This window comes from Schistocerca cancellata, chromosome 8, assembly GCF_023864275.1.
Source record: "Schistocerca cancellata isolate TAMUIC-IGC-003103 chromosome 8, iqSchCanc2.1, whole genome shotgun sequence".
NCBI classification, from domain to species: domain Eukaryota; kingdom Metazoa; phylum Arthropoda; class Insecta; order Orthoptera; family Acrididae; genus Schistocerca; species Schistocerca cancellata.
The window spans coordinates 55,932,820-55,945,233 of NC_064633.1; the positions used below are offsets into that span (position 1 = coordinate 55,932,820).

Below are 12,414 nucleotides of genomic sequence, written 5' to 3' on the forward strand. Positions count from 1 at the left end.
CGTGTTTGGCGACATCGTGGTGAACGCACATTGGAAGCTTGTATTACGCATCGCCATACTGGCGTATCACCCGGCGTAATGGTATGGGGTGCCATTGGTTACACGTCTCGGTCACCTCTTGTTGGCATTGACGTCGCTTTGAACAGTGGACGTAACATTTCACATGTGTTACGACCCGTGGCTCTACCCTTCATTCGCTCCCTGAGAAACCCTACATTTCAGCAAGATAATGCACGACCGCATGTTGCAGGTGCTGTACGAGCCTTTCTGGATACAGAAAATGTTCGACTGCTGCCATGGCCAGCGCATTCTCCAGATCTCTCACCAATTGAAAACGTCTGGTCAATGGTGGCCGAGCAACTGGCTCCTCACTATACGCCAGTCACTACTCTTGATGAACTGTGGTATCGTGTTGAAGCTGCATGGGCAGCTGTAGCTGTACACGCCGTCCAAGCTCTGTTTGCATCAATGCCCAGGCGTATCAAGGCCGGTATAAGGGCCAGAGGTGGTTGTTCTGGATACTGATTTCTCAGGATCTATGAACCCACATTGCGTGAAAATGTAATCACATGTCAGTTCTAATATAATATATTTGTCCAATGAATACCCGTTTACCATCTGCATTTCTTGTTGGTGTAGCAATTTTAATGGCCATAAGTGTATATAGTTAACTCATGTAAGCTCTCACTCACACCTGTTGTGTTATACCTTCACAAATCCGATGATGGCACCTTCAGAACGCTGAAACCGGTCATCTAGTAAACGATATTGAAACGATCGTGGCTTTTCAATTATTTTAAAGACAGAGTGATCGTCCCACGACACACCATGTGTTCACTGCTATGGTAAGATCTTTTCACTGGGCGTGAGATCTGAAAAACGTGCTGTCTAGAGAAACAGTGGGATGCGCTATGTCAGGACAGCGCGTGCAACAATCGGTCTTCGCGTAACTTGTAGAAACAGAACGTTGCAGAGACCTCGAAGATACGGCCCCAACCTCGGCCTCAGCGCATCAGAAATTTGACGACGGCTGTCCAGGTTACTGCGAACCAGGTGCGAACGCCCTGTGTAACCAGTGCTACCCCGCACCACGGCGGCAAGTGCTGGGCCAGTACGACGACCACGAAAACGCCGTGGGAACGCCGGCTCTCGTCGGAGCCTCCCCTCCACTGTCAGTACGTCTGTCGTGATGCTGCTGTATGCAAAACCAGAACTGCTCTGAAAAATGGACACGGTGCCGCCACTCGTGCGCCTCCCTCAGCCTCCCTCTGCTGCCTCTTGGAGGGAAACAGAAGCGGCGGTCCCGAGCCGACAGTGCACCGCACTCCAGACGTCAGCTGCGTGGACACGCGCCCGACTGCGAACGAGCGCCATCATTTTTGTTGTGGACTGACAAGACAGCCAGTCCACAGTGACGGGTAACCGAAAGGCACGCGTACACAGACGCCGGCTGGCGTGAGGTCTGAAACAGGATACGTAATGAATGCTATAAAGAAAAGTACGTAGCTGCAGTAATACTTAACTTTATTCCATCATTGTGGTACATGGCTCTTGACGATACAAATGAGACTCTTTAAATACAAGCACTGTTAGGCTAATGGCGCCTTGCTAGGTCGTAGCCATGGACTTAGCTGAAGGCTATTCTAACTGTCTCTCGGCAAATGAGAGAAAGGCTTCGTCAGTGTAGTCGCTAGCAAAGTCGTCGTACAACTGGGGCGAGTGCTAGTACGTCTCTCTAGACCTTCCGTGTGGTGGCGCTCGGTCTGCAATTACTGACAGTGGCGACACGCAGGTCCGACATGTACTAACGGACCGCGGCCGATTTAAAGCTACCACCTAGCAAGTGTGGTGTCTGGCGGTGACACCACAATTTTCTGGTTCGACGTACTTGACGATGCTGCACGATGTCCCACAGTCGAGGGAACAGCTCGTCTTTCCTCTCGGGCGCTAGTCTCACGGGAACGTTGACATCGTACTTAGCGTTCCGTTTTACGTTTAATCGACACATCGATTCCATACTCGCGTGACGGCCGTGAGTCCCCCGACCAACTCCAGCAGCTGTATCGCAGAAAGCTGCACTGCGGTGTCGCCAGGTCGCGAGCACGTCACAGACACATTCAGACATGTGCTGAAAAACGTTTCTGCTTCTTCTGTCTATACCAGTACTCCGCAAACCACCTCAGGGTGTGTGGTGGAGGGTGCGTCTCGTTCCACTAACTGTTCCCCCCACTTGCCTGCTCCATTCGCGAGTGGCGCGTGGTAAGTCTGATCGTCGGTTTTACGCGAGGTATAGTGCGAGCATCTTAAAAATAAAACGAAATGCTATTTATGAATGAGAAACACGTTGTATAACATTTTTTATACACAGAATATATACGGCATAACCCCTATTACTATATACATTCTAGATTTGCGGTAAAATGCTGAGCATTTGCCTTTGTTCGCCTCACGAGAATTTGACACTTGTTGCATGCAGCCTCCATAGCGCTTCATAGCGCTGTCAGCTCTATATTTGTGTATTTACTAGTTATGGGTACGAATGGGCCGGCCTGTCTTAGTTGGCTCACCGTCTGCAAGACAAGGCTTAGGAGCTGCATCGCCTTACCACCCCCTCGCCATTTTTTAGTCTACCTTTCTGTTTAGCTGTGTGCTCCCTCGTCGCAGGTGACGCTGTACCACTGGGACCTCCCCCAGGAACTGCAGAAGCTGGGCGGCTGGCCCAACATCGTCATCGCCGACTACTTCGTCGAGTACGCGCGAATCGCCTTCGAGAACTTCGGAGACAGGGTGAGTGCTTCTCTCTCCGCTGAAACGCTTGACGCTAGGACTAATTCCGTCCCGAATGTGCGTTAGGGACTTGTCAACGATCCAAGTACTGCCTAGCATTCATAATCCACCTTATTGCACTATTTCCAGTACAAGAAACACCAAGCAAAAACTCGAATCTCCATTATTGTAGCGAACAGATCACACTAGGAAGTAGAAACCGGTCCTGTTGCTAGTGAAACCATATACATTACTACTTACATCTCTCACGAGATTTACAGTGTTTAAAATTAATCCCCCTGTACTCACTGTATTTGACTATTATGGACCGTGTAGAGGACAATGAAACAAACAAATAACCCTAATAAAAATAACTCAAACAAATTGTTTTCCCGGTAAGACGTCTTACGCCTGTGTGAATAACACAGAACTCGAGGATCCAGACCGCACACACGCACCTAACGACGAACGCATTACGACAAGTGCTCCACATGGCCAGCGTCAGTGTGAGAGCAGGCTCCCCATCGATGCTCGTACTCGTCCAAAGATGTCAGCCGTCTTCCGAATGCATTTACAGTTATTCACAATGGATTCCCGGAGTTCGTGGGAACTTATCAACAGGTCTTGGATACGCAAAACCTTTTAAATATCTCCTCACACAACACAAAATCCAACGGTTCAAGTCGGAGCACATGGGAGCCCGTAGCATTAGCGAGCAGCGACCGATTCTCTTGTTCTCGAACAATCGTGCTACGTATCTCGCGTGTGTTGCGGGTGTTCATAATATCGTCTCGGCTAAAGCATGCTTCGTCTGTAATTCCCATGTGCACGAGGATCTGTGGATCATTTCCGTATTGTGCAAGAATCTAGTGGGAGAAGGCATGGAAAGTCAGGGGCGGCCGGGGTTTGCACACATTACAACTGAACCTTATTTATCAACCGCCATACATCTAATCGACCAAAGCGTTGCTTTCAGAACGACAGGATTATTCATTTCTTCCAGGGCCCTCTACTCCTCCCTTTCTTTCTTGCCTATAATAAACAGGCGTCATAACACTGATACGTGAATTTGCAGAAAACTTCTGCTAATCTAACAAGCTACGCCAACTGCGGAACAAGTCAGTTATCGACAGAGTGATGCGACTGGAACATATTATGAAACCGGAAAGGTATTTGGTAAGATTCTAAGACACATGTGAAGCCGTTATTAACGAGTAATAGGTTGCAGCGTGCAAATAGAACCAGACAATAAGCTAAGACTTCGCCGAAGAATCATGAAGGTTGTATAAGCGGAAGGGATCCGAAGACACCGGAAGGTTTCAGAAAGATTACATAATCATAAGGATTTCGGAATCAATTTTAAACTTCAGATCATTTACAGGAGTAGATACGGATACTGACTATGATTTATCCGTTATGTACTACAACTTAAAACTGAAGAAAATTTAAAAAAAAATTAAATGAAGGAGACGGTACATGGACAAATTAAAAGGGCCGGATGCTGTTGAGAGTTTCAAATGGAGTTATAGACAACTATTGACTGAAGCAGGGGAAAGGAATACAATAAAAGAACAAATAATTTTAGAGTAGACGGTAAAATACGAGAGATCGAAATTTAATTAGATTGTTCAAATGGCTCTGAGCACTATGGGACATAACTTCTAAGGTCATCAGTCCCCTAGAACTTAGAACTACGTAAACCTAACTAACCTAAGGACATCACACACATCCATGCCCGAGGCAGGATTCGAACCTGCGACCATAGCGGTTGCGCGGTTCCAGACTGTAGCGCCTAGAACCGCTCGGCCACCCCGCCCGGCGAAACTTTAATAATGACAACTATTTATTTACAGCTCGTACAAAATATATATGTGTTTCAAAGTTTCACTGACTTTGAAAGTAGTCACCAGCATTGTGTATAACCCGTTGCCAGCTATGTGGAAGTCGTAGGATACTCTTAGCAGTGCCAGTTGTGTTGACAGTTCGAGCGGCGCGGTCTATTGCCTGACGGATTTGTAGCAGTTCTGAAGCGAATGCCGTGAAGTGTTTCCTTCAGTTTAGATATCGAGTTGAACTTACAAGGGCTTAAGTCATGGGAGTGCAGTAGGTGGTATAGCACTTAGCAGCCCCATTAGTCAAACAAATCAGTAACAGCTTACACTGTACGTGATTGTGCATTGTCCTGCAAAATGGTGGTCAGGTCCTGCAGAAAGTGTCATAACTTCTGTCTCTATGCTGTTCATTTTTGGAACACAACCTACGACCAGCTTAGAGACAGAAGTGATGACATTTTCTGCAGGACCTGACCATCATTTTGTAGGAGAATGCTCAATCACGTACAGTGTAAGCTGTTACTGATTTGCATCTTCATATATTTGCGGCGCAAATACTGATCCATAAAATTTCGGGCGTGCACCTGCATAAATTTTACTTCTTCTTCTAATATTTCTGTGGCTGCAGGCCCGAAAATTTATGCGGCTGCACGCCCGAAATTTTATGGATTAGCATTTGCGTCGCGAATATATGAAGATGCACATCAAGTACCTCTTCGGGGAGGAGATGGTTTTAAGTGTTCGCCGATTGGATAAGTTAAGACACTTGCGAGCGAGGTTACTGAGCTCTTTTAAGTTTTTTATTAAGATGCCGTGACCATGGCATAGTTCCAAAGTTTGCCAGATTTGTACATTTTATAAAGTCGACTGTCATGAATAAGATTTTAAGGAAAGCTGGTGCTGCTATTGTTAAGGAGAGGATCCGTTTTACCCGCCGAAAATTGGACCTGGTGTCGGAACAACTCTATCGCCTACATCTAAAGATATGTGTGGAGTTACCCTACAATTCATGGAACTGGGTCGATGGTATAACGTGGGCCAAGTCAGACTTGGTTCGTGAGATAGCGACATAGAGACAGATGGCAAAGTTTAGCCGGCTTGAGACGTCCTCGCAGTAAGGAACTGATATTCGACGCTCCGTCATTAATATGACGGATAAAGTTTTGGACGACGCTACGATGATGGTTGTAGCTAAAGGATTGTACCTGCACCCACGCCGAAGGTTTTACCAATACCAGCTTCCATCAGTGCCGTTGAAGAAGCTGTTCGTCCTCTTTCTACAGAATCAGCAGAAGAAATAAGACGCTAAACTTGTCGAGCAGTTATGAAGGCTCGCCCACAAAGGAGTAACATATCTGTGGCCGAGACGGCTACACTACGTAAACTTCGCCAGGATACCGAGACGGTGGTTCTGCCAGCTGGTAAGGGTAATGCCACTGTTTTAATGTCTCGTGACGATTATCATCATAAAACGAACAGTTTACTGAGTGACAGCACATACCGCAAGATCAGTAAAGACCGCGCCAACCAGGTGGTTAGGAACACTGCTTCGTTCCTGAACGCCTCCCCCCCCTTCCACCAGAAGTTGTGCGAAGATTGAAGCCAAATGGTGCGGTGCCTCCAACGCTTTATGGACTTCCAAAGATCCACAAGAATGGTGTTCCTCTGCATCTGATAGTGAGTAACATCGGCTCTCCAACCTATGATTGTGCCGCCCGGGATTAGCCGAGCGGTCTTAGGCGCTGCAGCCATGGACTCTGCGGCTGGTCCCGACAGAGGTTCGAATCCTCCCTCGGGTATGGGTGTGTGTGTTTCCCCTTAGGATAATTTGGGTTAAGTACTGTGTAAGCTTAGGGACTGATGACATTGGCAGTTAAGTCCCACAAGATTTCACACACATTTGAACATTTTTGAACCTATGATTCGGCCAGACGCTTAGCATCATTATTAAGGCCTCTGGTGGGAAAATGCGCTCATCATATACACTGCTGGCCATTAAAATTGCTACACCACGAAGATGACGTGCTACAGACGCGAAATTTAACAGACAGGAAGAAGATGCTGTGATATGCAAATGATTAGTTTTTCAGAGCATTCACACAAGGTTGGCGCCAGTGGCGACACCTACAACGTCCTGACATGAGGAAAGTTTCCAACCGATTTCTCATACACAAACAGCAGTTGACCGGCGTTGCCTGGTGAAACGCTGTTGTGATGACTCGTGTAAGGAGGAGAAATGCGTACCATCACGTTTCTGACTTTGATAAAGGTCGGACTGTAGCCCATCGCGATTATGGTTTATCTTATCGCGACATAACTGCTCGCGTTAGTCGAGATCCGATAACTGTTATCATAATATGGAATCGGTGGGCTCTGGAGGGTAATACGGAACGCCGTCCTGGATCCCAACAGCCTCGTATCACTAGCAGTCGGGATGACAGGTATCTTATCCGCATGGCTGTAACGGATCGTGCAGCCACGTCTCGATCCCTGAGACGTTTGCAAGACAACAACCATCTGCACGAATAGTTCGACGACGTTTGCAGCAGCATGGACTATCAACTCGGAGACCGTGGCTTCGGTTACCCTTGTCGCTGCATCACAGACAGGAGCGCCTGCGATGGTGTACTCAACGTCGAACCTGGGTGCACGAATGGCAAAACGTAATTTTTTCGGATGAATCCAGGTTCTGTTTACAGCATCATGATGGTCGCATCCGTGTTTGGTGACATTGCGGTGAACGCACATTGGAAGCGTGTATTCGTCATCGCCATACTGGCGTATCACCCGGCGTGATGGTATGGGGTGCCACTGGTTACACGCCTCGGTCACCTCTTGTTCGCATTGACGGCACTTTGAACAGTGGACATTACATTTCAGTTGTGTTACGACCCGTGGCTCTACCCTTCATTCGATCCCTGCGAAACCCTATATTTCAGCAGGATAATGCACGACCGCATGTTGCAGGTCCTGTACGGGCCTTTCTGGATACAGAAAATATTCGACTGCTTCCCTGGACAGCACATTCTCCAGATCTCTCACCAATTGCAGACGTCTGGTCATTGGTGGCCGATCAACTGGCTCTTCACAGTACGCCAGTGACTACTCTTGATGAACTGTGGTATCGTGTTGAAGCTGCATGGGCAGCTGTACCTGTACACGCCATCCAAGCTCTGTTTGACTCAATGCCCAAGCGAATCAAGGCCGTTATTAGGGCCGGAGGTGGTTATTCTGGGTACTGATTTCTCAGGATCTATGCATCCAAATTGCGTGATAATGTAACCACATGTCAGTTCTAGTATAAAATATTTGTCCAATGAATACCCGTTTATCATCTGAATTTCTTGTTGGTGTAGCAATTTTAATGGCCAGTAGTGTACGTAACTCTGTGGACTTCATTGGCAAACTGAAATCACTCAGACTGAGCAATTCTGATATGTTAGTCTGTTTCGATGTTGTGTCATTGTTCACAAATGTTCCTCTTTCGGAATCATTGCTTCTCATTGGAAAAAGTTTCGATAAAGAGATTTCAGCTTTGTTTGAACATGTTTTGACCTCGACATTTTTTTTATTCCATAACGAATTTTATGAAAAGACTGACGGTGTCGCTATGGGTAGTCCTTTGTCACGTTTGGTGGCCAACTTTTTTGTGGAGGACTTCGAGGAGAAGGCGCTGGTATCTGCAAGCTTGAAGCTCACATTGTTTTGGAGGTATGTTGACGACACGTTTGTAGTGTGGTGAAGACAAGTAGTAGTGTGTGAAGACAAGTTAAAAGGATTTTTAGATCATCTAAAATCCATCCACAGACAAATTCAGTTCACGGTGGAAATCGAAAAAAATGGATGCCTTCCATTTTTGGATGTGCTGGTACGGCGTAAAGATGATGGCACCTTGGGACAAGCGGTTTATAAAAAACCTACCCATACGTATTTTTATTTACGCGCAAATAGCTGCCACTATCCTTCACAGACGATGAGTGTACTGAGAACTCTAAAGTGCGCGTCATATATCTTGGCGGCCGAGTTTAGGTTCGTTCTGCGCATCTGAGGTCACAAAACACAGTCAGCCAATGAACAGAGAACGACGTTGCCAGATCTCGACAGCAGTGCAGAGCACGGACGAGTGTCTTCAGTTTTAGAAACGTTCAGTCATAAATAAAGTAATAGAACAAAAGCAATGTCTTGATAGCAGACTTTCTTTTACAGAAAGTTTGGAAAAAGCATTCTTTATACCAATTGCTTCATATTCTATTAATTAATTAAACCAAACAAGCAATAAGACTCCTAATTCAGGCGATAGCAAGGAAAGGTGTTTGTTTCAATCTCACGAACTGCTTTTTCGCAATAAAGAACAGCGGTAATTGTTTATTTCCTATTGTACTTCGACAAAGCGTGAGTAATTGATAGTCATACCAACAGTGTTTATAAGTAGTTGCGTGATGTGTTAGAGTCCTTATGGAGTCACACTGTTCGATGAGCTGAGGTAGCGGAACGGTTATGAGTTCAAACCTTGTGCAGTGCTAAATATTTTCTTTATTTAAAAACAGTATTGGAGTGCCTTACTTCACGAATTTTATTCGTTTGAATGAAACTTCTAGTGCTTTGCCTCTTCATTAACTTTTTCGCTGCTGCAGACACGTGCTCCCCGCATTCCGCGCTGTGCGCGATTTTGTCATCACTGCACTTCTCGCCTGTGCAGACGCATGGTGTTCCCACTGCTTTGACACACTTGTCATTCGATTTCACAAAAACTATTTGGCCAAAAAATTTGATTTTTACACGTCTTCTTGCCTGATACCTTCCCCCCCATAAATGACTTAATTTTGTTTTGATGTGCAGCATTAAATGTAGTAAACCATTGCACGAAATTTTGAAGAGTTTGCAGAGGTAAAAGTCCATAGCGTATACTTTCCGTATGGTCGATTTTAGTTGCCACAATGTTGTCAATGAAATGTGGACAAGATACCTAAATTTCATATAATATTTACTGTATAACAATATCTCATTTAATTTAAGTACCACATAGGTGTCGTATGTAATATTGAGAAATATTCCGTCTTTCGCGACTGTAATAAAAGTTTTATATACACACGGCGCGTTTGGCTTTATTTTAAAGCACTTCCATCGGTGAAAGGTATGGCACATACACAATGGTATTCATGTTCTATTTCTTGTTTTTGTTCCACAGTCGCAGTTTTACCAATGGTATTGAAATATATCCCTCTTCTGCAACTGTAATAAGCGACTTATTTAGACCAGACGCGTTTCTCTCTTTTGAAGCATCATAAGAAGACTGTATATTGTGTCCTCCATTGCCAAGTCACCTTTCGTAGTTTTGTGCTGCGGTAGCACAATATTCAACGTTTGTGTTGGCTCATCAGTGTTTTAGCAAATAAATGCTGTTTGTGTGTGCCACACACAAAATTATATTTGTCATAGCTCTCAGCACTTCACTGACAGACGGTATATTCAAGTCCTAATGTTTTTGTAAGTCCACAGTTTTGTTTAATGTATTTTGTCTACTTCCTTTTGATTGATTGAAGTGCTTTAAAATAAAGCCAAACGTGCCCAGTCTAAGTAAAACTTTTGTTACAGTCGCAAAAGGTGGAATATTTCTCAATATTACATACGACACTTATGTGGTACTTAAATTAAATTAAATATATAGGTATCTTGTCCACATTTCATTCTCAACATTGTGGCAACTAAAATCGACCATACGGAAAGTATACTCTATGGACTTTTACCTCTGCAAACTCTTCAAAATATCGTGCAAAGGTTTACTATATTTAATGCTGCATAATAACTGCGTTGAACATCGAAACAAAATTAAGTCATTTATGGGGGGAAGGTATCAGCCAAGAAGATAGGTAAAAATCTAATTTTTGAGCCAAATAGTTTTTGTGGAATCGAATGATAAAGAGTGTCAAAGCAGTCGGAACACAATGTGTCTGCACAGGCGAGCAGTGCAGTGACAAAATCGCCCACAGCGCGGAATGCAGGGAGCACGTCTTTGTAGCAGCGAAAGGGTTAATGCGGCCGTGGTGGCTTTACTTCAGGAACTGCGCGCTCCCCCCTACACGTAAGCTTGCGAACTATGCTATACTATGGCGCTGCTTCTATTGGCGCGTGCGTCGTGTGCAATTGGCAACGCAGCAATCTCCAGCGTCTGGGCGGGCATGCGCGAGCCGCCAAGATAAAAGAATTGAACTATAGTACACAGAGCACATGTCACTGCTGACGAGAGCAGTCTGGAGGACGAGCTTTTACACCTGATAGTAGTTTTTGAAGCCAACGGGTACTCACAACAACTGATACATAAGGCGCTACAAATGAAACCAACTGTGGGTAGAAGAAAATCAGAAGAAACAAGAAAAGTTTTAAATCGATGGCTTTTCTGCCATACGTGGGAAGCCTACTGTCAAAAATAGGACGGATCCTCAGTAAGCATGAAGTGAAAGTGATTTTTCGCCCTCCACCAAAGACAGCAGCACTCCTGGGTTCCGTTAAAGAAGATTTTTTTGCTTCGGAAGCCTCGGGCTTGCAAGATCGCCTGTGAGTGCGGCCGGACATACATCGGACAGACGTCACGTACTATCCAGGAGAGATGCACGAAGCACAGCAGGTACACCCGGCTCTTACAGCCTAACGAATCTGCGGTGCCCGAGCACTGTATTGACACTGGGCACCCTATGGTGTATGATAACGTCGAAATTTTAGCCTCGACTTCATCCTTCTGGGCCGCAGTAGTGAAGGAAGCAATTGAAATTCGCTTGGCGACGAATTTAATTAATAGAGATAGCGGCTTCAGCTTGGATAAATCTTGGAATTAGCAGTTTCTGTAATAAAATCACAAAGACGTCGCGACGGTGCAGCTCGCAGTGATACATCGATATCACCGTGTGGATCGACTGCGCAGCCACAGATCTGTTTCCATGCATATGCCATACGTCTTTGCCGCCGATTAACGTCTCTGGCGCCTTGTGTATCTGTGGCCGCATGCGCAGTGGTGCGGTCGACTGCTTTAAAAGGACGCAGCAAGTGGTGGAGCGTCAGCCACCGCGGCTCCCCCTGAAGATGGCTGGACGGTATTCAGCCGAAATATTAGAAGAAGAAGTAAAATTTATGCGGCTGCACGCCCGAAATTTCATTGATCTGTTACTGATTTGTTTGACTAATGGGGCTGCTAAGTGCTATAGTACCTACTGCACTCCCCTGACTTAAGCCCTCGTAAGTTCAACTTGATTTCTAATCTGAAGGAAACACTTCACGGCATTCGATTCAGAGCTGCTACAAATTCGTCAGGCAATAGACCGCGCCGCTCGAACTGTCAACACAACTGGCACTGCTAAGAGTATCCTGCGACTTCCACATCGCTGGCAACGGGTTATACAAAATGCTGGTGACCACTTTGAAAGTCAATAAAACTTTGAAACACGTATCTATTTTGTACGAGCTGTAAATAAATAGTTGCCACTATTAAAGTTCCAACCCTCGTATGTAAAAAGACAAGGTCTTTTAGAACACGGGAGGTACCGAATTTAAACGAAGAAAGGACATAGTATAAAAAATTAAGCAAATGAAACAGGTAAAATCTGAGATGAGATTGACAGGAAATGTAAAACGGAAATAGAGGACAAGACTGTAGAAGCTTTCATGACTAGGGAAAAGATAGTTGCTGCCTACATGAAAATACAAGAGAACTTTTGACGGACAGAGAATACTGTACGAATATCAAGAACTCGAATGTCAAATCAGTATGAATCAAACAAACGAAAGCTGATACGTCGAAGGTATAGGTCTATAAAAAAGAATT

The 12,414-nt window shown here is 45.2% G+C and overlaps 1 protein-coding gene across 1 annotated transcript in view; it reads left to right on the top strand.

Annotated features, from left to right (window-relative positions):
* Positions 1 to 12,414, top strand: part of LOC126095338 (myrosinase 1-like) — a 162,808-nt gene that overhangs the window by 79,487 nt on the left and 70,907 nt on the right. The window contains exon 4 of the mRNA XM_049910143.1: positions 2,665 to 2,787. Coding sequence (XP_049766100.1) covers positions 2,665 to 2,787 — 123 coding nt within the window. The remainder of the gene's footprint in view (positions 1 to 2,664; positions 2,788 to 12,414) is intronic.